The sequence below is a fragment of the Berghia stephanieae genome, chromosome 6 (assembly GCF_034508935.2).
Source record: "Berghia stephanieae isolate SIO BIC M18660-M18661 chromosome 6, UCSD_Bste_1.3, whole genome shotgun sequence".
Classification (NCBI taxonomy): Eukaryota; Metazoa; Mollusca; class Gastropoda; order Nudibranchia; family Aeolidiidae; genus Berghia; species Berghia stephanieae.
In genome coordinates, this window is record NC_088365.1 from 43,076,557 (window position 1) to 43,091,556 (window position 15,000).

Here is a 15,000-nt window from a genome sequence, read left to right on the forward strand (position 1 = left end):
TTCCTCAATAAAAAATGCATGTTATTATTCTCTCATTATCGTCGACTATTCTAGTCAGTTCGGCGTCAGTATTGATTTTGCATACAAAAACATAACAATAATATTCATTACCTCAACGTTTATCTCAAACAACGTCACAAGTGACAGGAAAATAACATCCTACCGAGTGAAAATATATGATCGATATTTACATACGCCATATTATATACAACCAAATAACAACCATGTTTATAGCAGAAAGTTGAATTGGTTGGAGAAGGTTATGAGGTAGAATTTTACAAATTTCCTAGTAACTGTCGCACTTTGGAAAAAACTTTTGTTTAAAATTTTGGACAGAAAACTCGTCTTTTAAACATTTACCAATTTAAATGACACTCATCTTGGCAGAAACCTTCAAACCTTGGACTTTTCTGAGGTCCCCGGTTTGATAATTTTTGCGAAGATGAGACTTATTTAAATCATCAAGCTTTGAAGGTTTTTTTAATTTCCTGGCCAAATTTTTAAATACGAAGTTTTTTTCCAGAGTATTTAAACTGATTAAATAAGCCAATGTGAAATGAATGGACACGTTTTATGACTTCTAATTATTAATGTTTTCTATACAAGCTCTTCCCAAATCTATTGATTTGAATTCCAATCGCTGGTTAAAATTAATGATCATTCAATAGGAATTTATTTATTTATTCTAATCAATTAATATTAGAATTTACAGCGGATATTATTTTATCATTTCCAACTGCTTTCAAGCTTTTATGTATTTATTTTATTGTAATTACTCGTTACAAGCCATTGATAATTTGATCCTCCTGCTGCTGATGTGTCTACACCTAAGTGCACATTATTTGCAGGTCTAGTAACCGAGAACAGTTATGGGCCTGATTTTTCAAATTTGTAATGGACAATAGTTTTCGTTTGTTTGAGAGTATATCCAATACAACAATGAGACCATAACAATTAGGATTATCAGACCTGCAAATAAGTGCACGTCGGTCTACACCGTCCTGTCATGTCCTACACTATTTCATCTATTTCCTCACACGTACATCTTTGGAAATTGTATTCTTGTGTCATTTTCTACGCTCCAATTTTAAACTTGATTTATTTCCAAAAAGGCCAAATGGAATAAATTTATATTTTCGTCCAATAAACACTATTTTGTTTGATTCAACTTGCTTGTTAGATAGCTTTTTTTTCCAATATTTGTCAGGTTAAGTACAAATTCAAATTCGTGTATTATGCCTTATTCAGGTAGGGGAGACAACACGGGGGTTACCGTTTTGCTATCATTGTCACTTACACTGTCTCTAACTACTCTCAAATCAATAGCTTTTGTTTCAAGATGATACAACCTTTTTATACCCTCAGTCTTAATCACTGATCATTACTGATACTTTGAGAAGCAGTTTGATCCCCAAAGCAATAAGAAATAGTTTAATGACTACTTGCACACCCTTATAAGTAAATTAGTCGCTCACAATTTATTAGATTAAATCGGCTGACTGAAAATACTCATGATAATGTGTAGTGTGAGACAACCTCCCCCTGTTTATAAACAGAACTTATTCACACCTGTGTTGTAATGTGATGTAATTTAATGTCTAAGTTATTTGTATGGAGTGCCATATACAGCATTGTTGCTCAAAGGCACTCTCGATTCTTTTTCAATTTACTTATTCATTCATCCATCACACACACACACACACACACACACACATACACCAGAACCTACATAAACAAAACACACACACACATAAAGTAAAACATGAAACTATTGAATTACGGAAGAGGTCAGTTTTGAGAAATTTTTTTTTCAAGACTGAGGTTTGGCAGTTCTGGAAATTACTTCGTCTAAGAGCATAATGCCTGGGCCAATTATATTTAGCTAATATTGTCACCTTATCGTGCATCCTCCACCCTCAATGTTGCTTGATTTTAGTGAAAAAATAACGATTGACATTGAATTGTATGCTTCAATTTAATAGACGAAGAAAGATAATGTGAGCCATTCGGGTTTTCCTTTATCAACAAAACAGGATTAATAAAACACTACAAACGAATGAGGTAATGTGATCATATTATCTCATTCGTCAGTAGTGTTTTATTCATCCTGTTTTGTTGATAAAGGGAAACCCGAAACGTCCACAGTATCTATCTTCGTCTAAATAAATTGAAGCTTACAATTCAATATTTATCGTTATTTTACCTTCGAACTTCAAACAGCAACATTTTCATTATTCCTTGATTGTCGTTCAATATCGACGCCTCCTGCCATCAACTACAACTTTTACTCCAACCATCATGATATTGTACTGCACATCAATTTTACATATTTTGATTAAGGAGCCATTCTGCATTGAAACTGAACGAATTATTTTGATTGCATATAGCTAACATTTTCTTGACCGACACAAAATTATTTCAAATAAGTTAAAGACTTGAAATACTCAATTCGCACACGGACTTCGTGAAAGTAAGTAATTATCTAAAAACTGAGTTTTGCCATTTGCTTTTAATTGTTTGTATTTTGGTAACTTATCTAATAACATTGGATAGATTGATTTTATTGACTTAAAACTGGCTAAAGCCGTCGCGCGTATCATTCTTTACGTAAACGTAGACGCGTCCTAAAGGACAACTTAACCCCGGGGCGACGTACTAAGTTTGTATGAAATTTCAATTATTCAAAAAATGAAAAGACATTCGTTCAGTTTTTAATGGATTTATTGATGAAAGAAATCCTCTATAAGAATATCACCGATTATGACACATACCCAGTTGAAAAACTCGATTCGTTGCTTTTTGATGGAACGCCTTTTTGAGAAAGGCAGAAAGTCATCCGGCAAAAGAGTCCCTGGAACAAGTGTTTGTTTTGGTCCTTAATTTGATGTTTTACTTTCTGTCGATATCAAACGATAATTAGTATTTTTTAAACCCCACTTTGCACAATACTTGCAAAATGACTACGTCCTTTTACGAGGGGGTTCAGTCAAAAAGTATTGGGACAAATGTCCTGCTAAGTTCATTTCTTTTTCATGTGACGTCATATTTGGCTCAATTGAACTTACACATGTACTCTTTAAACCAAAATTTGAACATTTTAATTTTAATTCTGTCAAATTTTACGAAGTTATGGCAGTTCAAAGTGGTTGCCCCCACGAATGTCCGTCAGCGACAGGAAGTTGTCATTGAATTTCGTGTCTTCGAAGAAGAATTGTCTTCTAAGAAGAAACCTCGAGTAGCATTTTAAAAGCCTTGGGAAAGTTTAAAACAACAAGAAATGAAGTGAGTAGGAAAGTGCCAGAAGACAATAGTTTATAAAACTCATGTATTTTGTAGAGGCAGTGTTTTTATGTGGGTTAAACATGTATCACGTCATTTAGAAGAAAATGAGATGAAATCCAACACCTTAGCAGAAACCCCCTCAACCATGCCTTTATCTGGCAAATCTTGTGATGGTCGCAGTCCAAGCAGTGTCAACTCAGTAAATCAAATAAAGACGGAAGCATTGATCGGATCTGATAGAAGAGCTTCTCTTGATCGATGAGATATCAGGTAAAAAATAGACATTTAATCGTCTGAAAGCAAGAATTCTTCGAGTTAGACCGGTTTTGGAGATGGAACGAGTACTGTTTCTTCATGAAAATATTCCACACACGTGACAGAAAAAGGGAGGTAATTATGGACAACGCTGTCTCACCCTCCGTATTCACCAGACTTGACACTTTCAGGCTTCCATCTTTTTGGTCCACTGAAGGAGGCAATGAGGGGACATCGCTTTGAAGATGAGGAAGAAGCCAAGACAGTAGTGAAAAATTGGCTGGAAGTTCAGTCATCTCAGTTTTACGAGGACGGGATATACATGCCCTTACAAAAAGGTAGACTGTGGCTATTGAGAGAAGCGGCGACTATGTTGAGAAGTAGCATTTTAGTCGGCTAATGCCAAGCTTTAATTTGAGGTGTGAAGTATAGTACTGATTCAATTTGTTTAAAAGTAATAAGCAGCTAATAAGTCGTAGCTGAGTTATAGAGTGGAAATTGGAAAGTCAATCTGCCCTGTCATAAAATATAATTATTTATTGGAAAAATTATTTTTCATAGCATTGTGTTTATACCGCGATTTGTTTTCATGAAATATGAGGTCTCCTCCGCCTCCGGATCATCATCATCATCATCATCATCATCATCATCATCATCATCTTCATCATCATCATCATCATCATCATCATCAAATTCTTATTTATTCCTCCTCCTGATTCTTTTCCTAACCCTTATTCTCCTCTTTTTTACCGCCACCATTACTACCGAATATCCAATTTAATCCTGTAAAGAATGGATGTTGAATTCAAATGGTCTATGAAGACAAATCAAAATAGTTTTGAAATGATTTGCATAACCAACTGCTGATTCATATTTATATCTTATTAAGTAATTCTGATGCTACATTCATTTAAAGCAAGTTCTTTATAGCTTCGAGAATAATTGATTCATTTTCTTAAGTTGAAACAATTTGATTAAAACGCTGTTAACATATTTCTAGTTGTAAAATATACTGGTATTGAAAATGAAAAGGTTTCCGTTCATATAAAAATGTAGTCAAAGATTAATTTATGTGGCAAGGCAAACATTTTAAAGACATTTTGTTTCCACATGAAACGAGTTGCCTCCAAATGTTTAAGAGAATTGTTTCTTTTTGTGTGACAGATTAGGAAGGTTAGTGGAAATGAAAATGAATGTGGTATCTGGTTTGTTTGTTTTTTCTTGTATTTTTGTTGATGTCAGTATAGTGATCCTCTATAAAAGGGGCGAACTACGTAATGATGATGAAGAAGAAGAAGAAGAAGAAGAAGAAGAAGAAGAAGAAGAAGAAGAAGAAGAAGAAGAAGAAGAAGAAGAAGAAGAAGAAGAAGCATCATATGTGGTATATTATAAAGATCAACAACGTGACAACAAATCTTCAGGATAAGATGTGTCTGAAATCCGGTGTTTTTAGACATACTGACATTGTGAAGCTCATACAATTTAATCAAAACGTTTAACAAAGTAAAAGTTTCCTTCCCTAAATAAAAGATGTTTTGTCATTGAATGTATGGTTGAGATGTGATTAAATATTGATATTTGACGGACTTCTGGGGTAAACGAAGAAATGGAAAACAAATTCATTGTGTGAAATACACAATTAAACAAAATAACAATGCTTGTGACATACTTTGAATGGCGGGCTGTGCCATTGCCTACGGCTTCACACAATGATGACATGACGGAAAAACAGAATGGTCTAACGTCAGTCTGGAAATGTGAAAGTGGTATAGTGGACTGACTAGGTCTTTGTTCGTGTTTTGAAAGAGAAATATGTTTTTATGTGTGTATGTGTGTAAGAGAGAGAGAGTGAGAGAGAGAGAAAGAGAGAGAGAGAGAGAGAGAGAGAGAGAGAGAGAGAGAGAGAGAGAGAGAGAGAGAGAGAGAGATTTTCTGACAACAGCGACACTGACTTGCAAAACGTAATGTTTACACCAGCGCCTTTATCGACAAAATATAAAGAATGTCATTTTCGATGTATTTACTTTTATCATCGACAATATTGAATTTCAAAGGGTCACACAATAACATCAACAAAGAAATTCCAACGAGAAGAGTGTACCATAATATTATGGTTACATTACATCATGTTTGTTCTCAGTAATATAAAAGACGATATAAACTTTTCAAGAAATGTATAGAATGAGTTTCAGTATCGCCATTTCCGTTCTCCTTTTAATTGCAACAATTTTTAAATCGAAAATTAAAATTTCTATATTTCATCTGTCATTATTGAGAACTCCAACATCTGCATGCTAATCAAAGGTGTATGTGTGTCTGGCAAAGGAGAACATTAATTATGACATTTTGAGTTGATCAACGGGCTCATTGATACGTTTGAATAATAGGTTGAAGACCATTTCAGTTAATAAAGGTTAAAAGATATAGGTTAAAAGGGGCGTGATTGTGGTGGCGATGATATCATTATTATTATTATTATTATTATTATTATTATTATTATTATTATTATTATTATTATTATTATTATTAATATTATTATTATTATTATTATTATTAATATATTATTATTATTATTAGTTATATATATAGTTAGTAGTAGTTAGTGTTGTAGTAGTAGTAGTAGTAGTTAGTAGTAGTAGTAGTAGTAGTAGAGTAGCTAGTTAGTAGTAGTAGTAGTAGTAGTAGTAGTGTAGTAGTAGTAGTGTAGTAGTAGTAGTAGTAGTAGTAGAAATAATGGTAGTAGCAATAGTAGTATAGTAGTAGTAGTAGTAGTAGTAGTAGTAGTAGTAGTAGTAGTAGTAGTAGTAGTAGTAATAGTAGTAGTAGTAGTAGCAGTAGTAGTAGCAGTAGTATTATAGTACTAGTAGTAGTTGTAGTGGCAATAGAAGCAGTTGTAATTGGTGACAGTGTTAGTAGTAGTGGTGGTGATAGTAGTAATAGTCTTAGCAGTATCAGTCGGGGTTGTAGAAGTTGAATTTGTTGTTGACGACATCACAAGCATACAATTTAGTCGAGACACCATCAGTCAATACGGTAAAATCATATATAATTTGGGAGGGCGAGAGATAGACATTATTGATAAGGAGCTAATCAATCTCAACCGGCACCTTTGAACTTCCATAAATCGGCATACTTCAACATACTTGAACTCCCTATCTCCCTGTACTGCGATAGGAGTAAACACTCCGTGATTACATTTTAAAGGACTAAAAATGGCAAAATTATGTATTTTCTATCGCCGAAATTTTGTTTTTGAGGATCTAGGAAAGGAACATAAAAAGAATACTTGATAATAAAAAGAGCAAATCTCTCATCCCCCCCCCCCTCCCCCACTTTTCCCACAACTACTTTAAAAAATTACACACACATATATATACATATTGATGACATGCGTCTAGATAAATGCTCACAACATCCACCAGCCGGATATAACATACCAACACATAAAACCGAGTCTAAACTTAAATGTTTATAGTCAGACTGATAGAGTTTAGTGATAACTAATCATTAAAATGACTGTCTAAAAAGAATACCAAAGAGCTGAGTGAGGTCAATTTTGTTCCTTCAATAGATAGACATGTGAGCGCTCACACAGAGAAGTACTAACACCCGCTCATGCGCTCCCAAAACCACACTGACACATATTAAACACAAATACACAAACAAACACACACACACACGCGCGAGCGCGCAAGCACACGCAAATAAGCGCGCACACGCACATAGGAACCGGTTGCCAGTTGAACCAGATCTTTAAAAATTGATAGATTCTCGATCGGAAAGTTAAAACTAAAAATAAAGCTAAGGAGAAAATCAAAGCTAAGGAAGAATTTTGTCAATATCAGCGCGACTTTGTGGTCTTGTAGTCGTAGTAGTAGTAGTAGTAGTAGTAGTAGTAGTAGTAGTAGTAGTAGTAGTAGTAGTAGTAGTAGTAGTAGTAGTAGTAGTAGTGGTGGTTCGAACGTGTACATTTCCTGGTTCCGGTTCCGCTATGGGCTCACTTTCTTTCAACGTACTCAGGTGTACAATGAGTTAACAGCGTTTTTCCAGAGTACAGGAGTTAACCGGTTAAAGAGCTTTGTTTACATTTATTAGTGGATTTTGTGTTTTATGTGTGGCTATGTGGTCTTGGTAAGGTCCTGGGTTCGAGCCTCGCTCAGCGCATAGTTGAGTTCTTAGAAAAGGTCTTTAATCATATTCTCTCACCGTACCTAGGTGTAAAATGAATGCCTGGTCGTGAACAGCGTTGTCTCTGTCGAAAAAAAAAAAAATGTAATTTCGCCTAACGGGCGTTATTATGTCTCGTCCTACATGTTTCGTGTTACTGTTGATAAGGGACCCATTGCAAAGCACTTTGAGCACATTTACTGACTGTCGCACTATGCGCCAAAGGTTGTTTTTTTGATGTAATAACTTAGGTTTTTACAATTTACTTAGGGGTACTATATTACGAGAGAACTGCTATTTTAAATTGTTTTCGGCGTTTTCTTTTTTTCTTGGAAGAGAAAGCAATGTTTACAAGATCCGTTTCTAATTTTTATTTTCGTGTTTTCGATTTTCCTATTATCTGCTCGTATGCACAATTAATCTTTCATGTTATATTGACATCTACGGTTCCTATACGTATTTATTTATTATGGTTTAATGTGCGTCTGCAGCGGAGTGTGTTGAGGTATGTTTGCGTATTGATGATATGCGTTAAGCTAAAAAAAAAACTCAATATAAACACCAGCCGGATATAACATATCAACACACAGAACTATGTGTAGTCTTGAACATTTATAGTCTGATATAATTTAGTGAGAAGTAATTCAACAAAATGGCTGTCTAAAAACAATAACAAAGAGCTGAGTGACGTCATTTTAGTTCCTTCCATGGGTGTATTTGCATCCACATGTGTGTAAACGTGTGAATGTGGTGTGTGTGTGTGTGTGTGTGTGTGTGTGTGTGTGTGGTGTGATTGGTGTGCGCGCGCGCGCGTGTGTGTGTGTGTGTGTGTGTTTGTGTGGTCTAATCATATCTATATGGGCTGAAAACTGAGACAAAGTCAAAGCTGATCGTTTTATTACGTTTTTGGAGACTCAGCTCTAGTCTTATAACAAAGTAAAGCGATTTATGGCGTGTACAGTGATCGGATTGGGGACAATTGTAGTAAATTGATCCCGTCGTCTTGTATTGGGTAACAGATTTAGACGAATTACCCGACTCGACTCCAGTGCAAATGAGGACCTTACTATGTAGTCGTATTTGTACAAGATTAAACCTAATATGTATTAAACAAAATTTATTTTCCATGTGACCTACTTGGGGGAATAAATGAAGCGTTTTAAAGCATATCGAGCCTGGGGTATTTATTGGTGTAAATGATTCTATGATAAGGGGTCATTTTCATAACGTTTCAACGCTTAAAGACATCAATATTAAGTAATCAATGTTATGATTAAACTTTTATCAGTTTCCCTGGCTTAGATAATGACAAATGACGGAAGATCGGAAATGTAAAATATATCTAGAGATTGTTACGAGAAAGTGAGCAGTAATAGTTTCACAAAGGGATGAAAAAGTGTGGGATTTGATTCTCTGTCAAGCCATTTCACCTATTCTTTTTGTACTAGACACTCGAGTTTCTGCATAGTTATTCTTTTTCGTTTTTAACCCAGAGTAACTGATCAACTTCGTTATTTAAACGTCTTTTTAAAATAACATAAAATTGATACTGTCAGATCCTAAAATACGCTATTTAGATATCCGCATCTATTTATTTAGAATTTGTATGTAAAATATCATTAGCAATTGATTAGGCAACAAAAGAATTCCTCATAAAAAAAATAAAACAATGCTCTCTTGTAATCTCTGCTGACCTTGTAAGAACACAACCCACGCCCTGTTTATGTTATGGTCTGTGTAATAAATCACTCGGAGATTACACCATTCCACGGACTCTTGGCCACCTAATAAACATTACTCCACCTCACTGGAAACCTCTTACTCCCTGACAAATAAGTACCACCAAGTACCAGACTAGTGTTGTTTAAATACCAGCCTAATTGTGCCAAGGAGGTTTCAAGATTTACAACTTATTCGATCGGTGTCTCTTTGTGTTGCGTCGTTTCTGTTTGCTTGGATGACTTTGTTTCCAAGAAGGGCGTCGAAATCGAAAAATGAATTTTTAAATAATTTTGATTCGACTAAGGGTTATATGCGTCAATCTGCAAAGACATATGTAAAGACCTTTGAAGCCACAGATATCTGGTTAACAAATATATCACGAGCGTGAAATAATTTTTGTTAATCACCAAAGTATAACAAAAACAAACAAAAAACAAAACTCAATAATTAAATACCGAATCTAAACAAACCCAAAGAGAAAAACAAAAGTCTGGAGCAAATCTCTAGAACTTGGATAACGTTTAAAAGCCAAAACATAAATAACATGCATGTGCGGCTTTGTGGTATTGGTACAACAATCGCTTTCCGATCGAAAGATCCTGGGTTCAAGCCTTGCTCGGCGCATAGTTGAGTCCTTGGAAAAGGCTCTTTACTCACATTATCTCACCGTACTCAGGTTTAAAATGAGTACCTGACCGTGAACAGCGTTGTCTCCGACGGAAAAATCTGCCTAACAAGCGTCATGTTTAGTTCTACATGTTATGTGTTTCTGTTGGTTAGGGACCCTTTGTGGAGCGCTTTGAGCACGTCTAGTGGACATTGCTCTATCTAAAAGTTCAAGTTATTTTAAAATGTCATAGGCCTTTGTACTCGATATATTCAAATTAATTGCCTTTTAAAATTGTTATTTTTTCAATTCTCGTTCTGCAAAATCATTTGACCATTCATTGTCTTTAAAATAAAATATCAATCTAATTTCCCCTCTCATGCTTTCAGACAAAATGACCAGGTACTAAATTGGAGGAGGCGAGTTGGACTTTCAAGAATTATCCAAGCCGAAGCATCTGAAAAGGTTTGGATAGATTAGGACCAAGATACGAGAACTCTTTAGAAATATTTCAGGTCTGTTCTTGCAGCCAGGCACATATTTCAGTTGAATAGAACTGTCATCGAACTAAGAGCATGGAGGCGGAAACCACCGATCAGCAAGAAGTATCCAAGAAAGACGATTTCTTTGATGACGAGCCCAAAATAATGAATGGAGATTTGGGTCCCGACGTTGCGGAGAAGGATACTGTAACAGCGGAATCACCGAATAAGGAAGGCGGCGACACAAACCCTGCCGTGGACGAAGCATCCAGTGAAAACAACGCACAAGACCAGGATGCAGTGGCGGCATCTGGGGGAGATGGAGGAGATGGTGCAGATCCTGTGGTTGCGCAGGATGAGGAAGGAGCAGAGTCTGCAGCTGCTGCTAAACCAGACGAACAAGCAGACGGTAAGTTTCGATAATTTAGATAATAATTAATTGCTCACATTGAAGTTACTTAGCGTTGAAGGAGATAAACACGGTGTAGTGAATTGTTTTAAAACAAAGCAAAGCAGAGGCCGGGTGGATAAAAATGTTCTAAAATTGTGTGAAACCCCTAGTCGTTTTTCTTTTACCTCTAAATACAACTACCCTATTCAAACATATTTCTTTGAGCAACGGCGAGAACTTGAGTTTTTGGCTAAAAATTGTTGTTAAGAGTGTCTGACTATAAGTTTTGCACACAAAAAACCCCCCCAACAAAACAACTTTTTGCACATTGACTTTTAAAATAGCTTTTAAAAACGATATTTTAAAAATTAAGGTTTAGGACTAAACACTCTTCTTCAGCCAGGACCCCCCCCCCCCCCCCCCACGAGAAACACGGCAATTTTAACGAAGAATATAGAAAGAATGGATGAAGACGTCTCACTATGTCTTAAGGATAAAAGTAATTCTATAGAACTTTTAAAGTTTCAAAATATACAGTGGATAATCCTACTGTAATATAATATTGAATTGTCCTATATTATATTCCCAATCGCCTAGAAGGATTTCAATCAACGTCACCACCCCCTGCTCCCGAAGTAGCTCCACAAGAAGACCAGAAAGATGGAGAGAATCAAGCCGCAGAGGAACAAGAGGAGTCACCAGTAGTAACAGGTAGATGGAATTGTAAAAAAATGTGTTTAAATAACATGATCACACACAGTCCTCGACCAAAGATAAAATAATAGACGCTCGAAATATGAGGTGATTACTCGAAGTGTAATCTGTTTTTGTTTTCATTGTTGAAATTATACACACCACATTGTTGTAACATTACGTGTTATACCTGAAAAATCAAGCCTTAAAAGTTAAAAACGATGGACTTGTTTAAGTTTACATATTAATAAAATGTAGCGATCAGACATCCTGTTTGATGGATTATCTATATTTCTAGATGGAATGCCTAGGCCTTCTTCTTCTTCTTCTTCTTCTTCTTCTTCTTCTTCTTCTTCTTCTTCTTTTTCTTCTTTTTCTTCTTTATTTTATTATTGAGCTTTTGAGCTTTTTTAAATATATAGCAGTATCCACTAAACGTGCTTAAAGCGCTTTACAAGGGGCCTCTGGCCAACAGCAACATTTAACATATAGGACGGTACATGACGCCTGTTAGGCGATATTACAATTTTGTCGGACAGAGACAACGCTGTTAACGGCAAGGTACTCGTTTTACACCTGAGTACGGTGAGAGAATGTGAGTAAAGAGTCTTTTCCAAGGACTCAACTATGCGCCGAGCGAGGTTCGAACCCAGGAATTTCCGATCCGAAAGCGATTGTCATACCACTAGACCTCATAGCCTTCATATTATCATCATCATCATCATCATCATCATCATCATCATCATCATCATCATCATCATCATCATCATCATCATCATCATCATCGTCATGATCGTCATCATTCATTGGTTGAACAAAATTATGGTACAGAATGAACATTCTTTTCCATTAGACCATGTAGCAAGTGACCCAAGTGAACCGGAAGCAGATCAAGACAAGACGAGTGTTAAAGAAAATGGCGATGATGAAACAAAAGATTCTGAGGCTCAGCCCGAAGCTCAACCAGAAGGTCAAGGTGACTCTCCAGCGAGTCCGGTGAAGGACGCAGAGCCTAACGACAAGCCCGAAGCTGATGCTGAAGCTGAGGCAGCGAAATACGAAAACGACTACGAAGACAGTTTTTCACAATGCTCACAGAAGTCCTTGGCTAGTGTTGACTCCACGGGAAAAACGATGAATGCCAAAATAGAAGTTGCCGAAACAGAACCTGAGAAGGAAGAACAAACGATGGTTAATGGTGACGGTATGTCAATAGCAATAATAAATTGTTGTTAGTGTCATGGCCTACGGTTAGAGAGAGAGAGAGAAACTTATTGATGCTGTACGTTTATCTAAAATACTCACAACATCCGTTAGCTGGATATAACGTACCAACACATGTAACAATGTGTAACCTTGAACTTTTATCGTCTGATTGATAAAATTAAGTAAGACCTAATCATAGAAATGGCTGGCTAAAACAATAACAACATAATGTTCGTTTCTTCTATACTTGATTCCCACAATTCAATTTTCCACCGTGAAGACTAGGATAGAACTACTCTCTCTTTCTCTGTCTCTCTCTGTCTCTCTCTCTCTCTCTCCCTCTCTCTCTCTCTCTCTCTCTCCCTCTCTCTCTCTCTCTCTCTCTCTCTCTCCCCTCTCTCTCTCTCTCTCTCTCTCTCTCTCTTGTTGACGGTCTCCCAAGTTTAAATCTTATGAAAGATATATGTTGGTAACAAGTGCTCGTAAAAAAGTTTCTCTCTATAACCGTAGGTCATGGCACTAACAACAGAGGAAAAATAAAAATAGACAGTGCCCGGCCTTTCCGACACACCCTCTAGGAGGCAAGGAATAAGAGAGAGAGTAGTGGCAAAATCTAATTAGAAAGAATAAATCAGTGTTAACAATAACGATAGATTTATTGAATGAACTATTAGACATGTCAGAAATAAAACTAAGAACGATGTTATTTGTCACTGATTCTCGAAACACGAACATCACAAGTCCAAAGACGACAACTGTCGGCGGTAAAGTCAGCTAAAACTCATCTCTTTGTCTTCTCTTATTCCGTCAATCCAATAATGACGAGCTCTAATCCCTGATTGGTTGGTCAGGATTATATTATAACATATACGGATTTGATTCAAAGCTTGATATCGTAGAACTTATTTTTAAAAGCTGATCTCCTGTGTACCCAGAAGTGACTGGGTTGCTGGATCTGTATGAAAGTAATTCAAGTAATTTATCTTTTCTTTAAAGGATAGCAAACCATTGTAATTGTGTACTCAGCGCTAAAGAAATTAGGTTCGGTCAAACGAGACCTTCTGGCTTACAAGTCACATACCTATCACTGACAAATACAAATGAGGCTTGTTTTATTGAGGGAATGCGTTTATCACAGATTTTGTCCCTTAGTTGTGTCTAATACAGTGGAAAATTTTAAGAGGACAGCAGACATGTGAACCCTATTGGGGGGGGGGGGGGGGGGGGGGGGCTCGATGGTTTCTACGAGTGAACAAAACTCACAAAATTCATTAAAACAAAAGCCACAACACAGATACCAGTCCCGTGTGGAAAGATCTTTGACATTATTCTCTTTGTCCACCGATCAAGTTGGTAGATAAATAAGGCATTCACTCAATACATTAAACACAAGCATGTTGGGGGAAAAAACTTCCTTGTTTTGATGGTCTTTTCATATCTAGTGGAAAGAATGTCAAGGTCTCCAACTCCCGCACCAAAGGCAGCGTCTCCCACACCAAGTCGTGATTCTAGAGCGGAAGGAATTGGAGCTGTTGACACTCCAGTTGTTGTGGAAGAACCAAAGGCGGACGGAAGGAGTAGTGTGGAGATCAAGGAGAATGGCGAATACAGGTTCGAAATATTGTAATTATCGTCATCATCATCATCATCATCATCATCATCATCATCATCATCATCATCATCATCATCATCATCATCATCATATTATTATTATTATTATTATTATTATTATTATTATTATTATTATTATTATTATTATATTATTATTATTATTATTATTCATCATTATCATTATCATTATTATTATTATTATTATTATTATTATTATTATTATTATTATTATTATTTATTATTATTATTATCATCATCATCATCATTATCATCATTATTATTATTATTATTATTATTATTATTATTATTATTATTATTATTATTATTATTATTATTATTATTATTATTATTATTATCATTCTGATTACAATGGTGAGAAATTTTAATATTTTACTTGTGAGAAGAGCTTACTGACCATCTATATTGGTTTTTTCCAACCCACTGATGAAATTGACAAGTCAATCAAAAAAAATACGTTGATATTATTTCTAAAGAAGGGATTGGCTCTGATTTTAGATGGTAATATAACGTTTGTCTAATTTGACTAACTGGTTGTGATACTATACCGCCGAAGAAGGGAATGA

At 35.7% G+C, this 15,000-nt stretch overlaps 1 protein-coding gene across 7 annotated transcripts in view; it reads left to right on the top strand.

Moving 5' to 3' along the window:
* Positions 1-15,000, top strand: part of LOC144975061 (uncharacterized) — a 37,052-nt gene that overhangs the window by 11,939 nt on the left and 10,113 nt on the right. For 2 of the 7 annotated variants that reach the window (XM_078918745.1, XM_078918741.1), the window contains exons 2-5: positions 10,423-10,924; positions 11,504-11,617; positions 12,453-12,803; positions 14,248-14,416. In XM_078918745.1, the coding sequence (XP_078774871.1) occupies positions 10,609-10,924; positions 11,504-11,617; positions 12,453-12,803; positions 14,248-14,416 (950 nt within the window). In that variant the 5' untranslated portion in view covers positions 10,423-10,608. Of the gene's footprint in view, positions 1-2,363; positions 2,471-10,422; positions 10,925-11,503; positions 11,618-12,452; positions 12,804-14,247; positions 14,417-15,000 lie in introns of those variants that run through there. The other 5 variants (XM_078918747.1, XM_078918743.1, XM_078918742.1 and 2 more) reach the window with 4 other exon arrangements.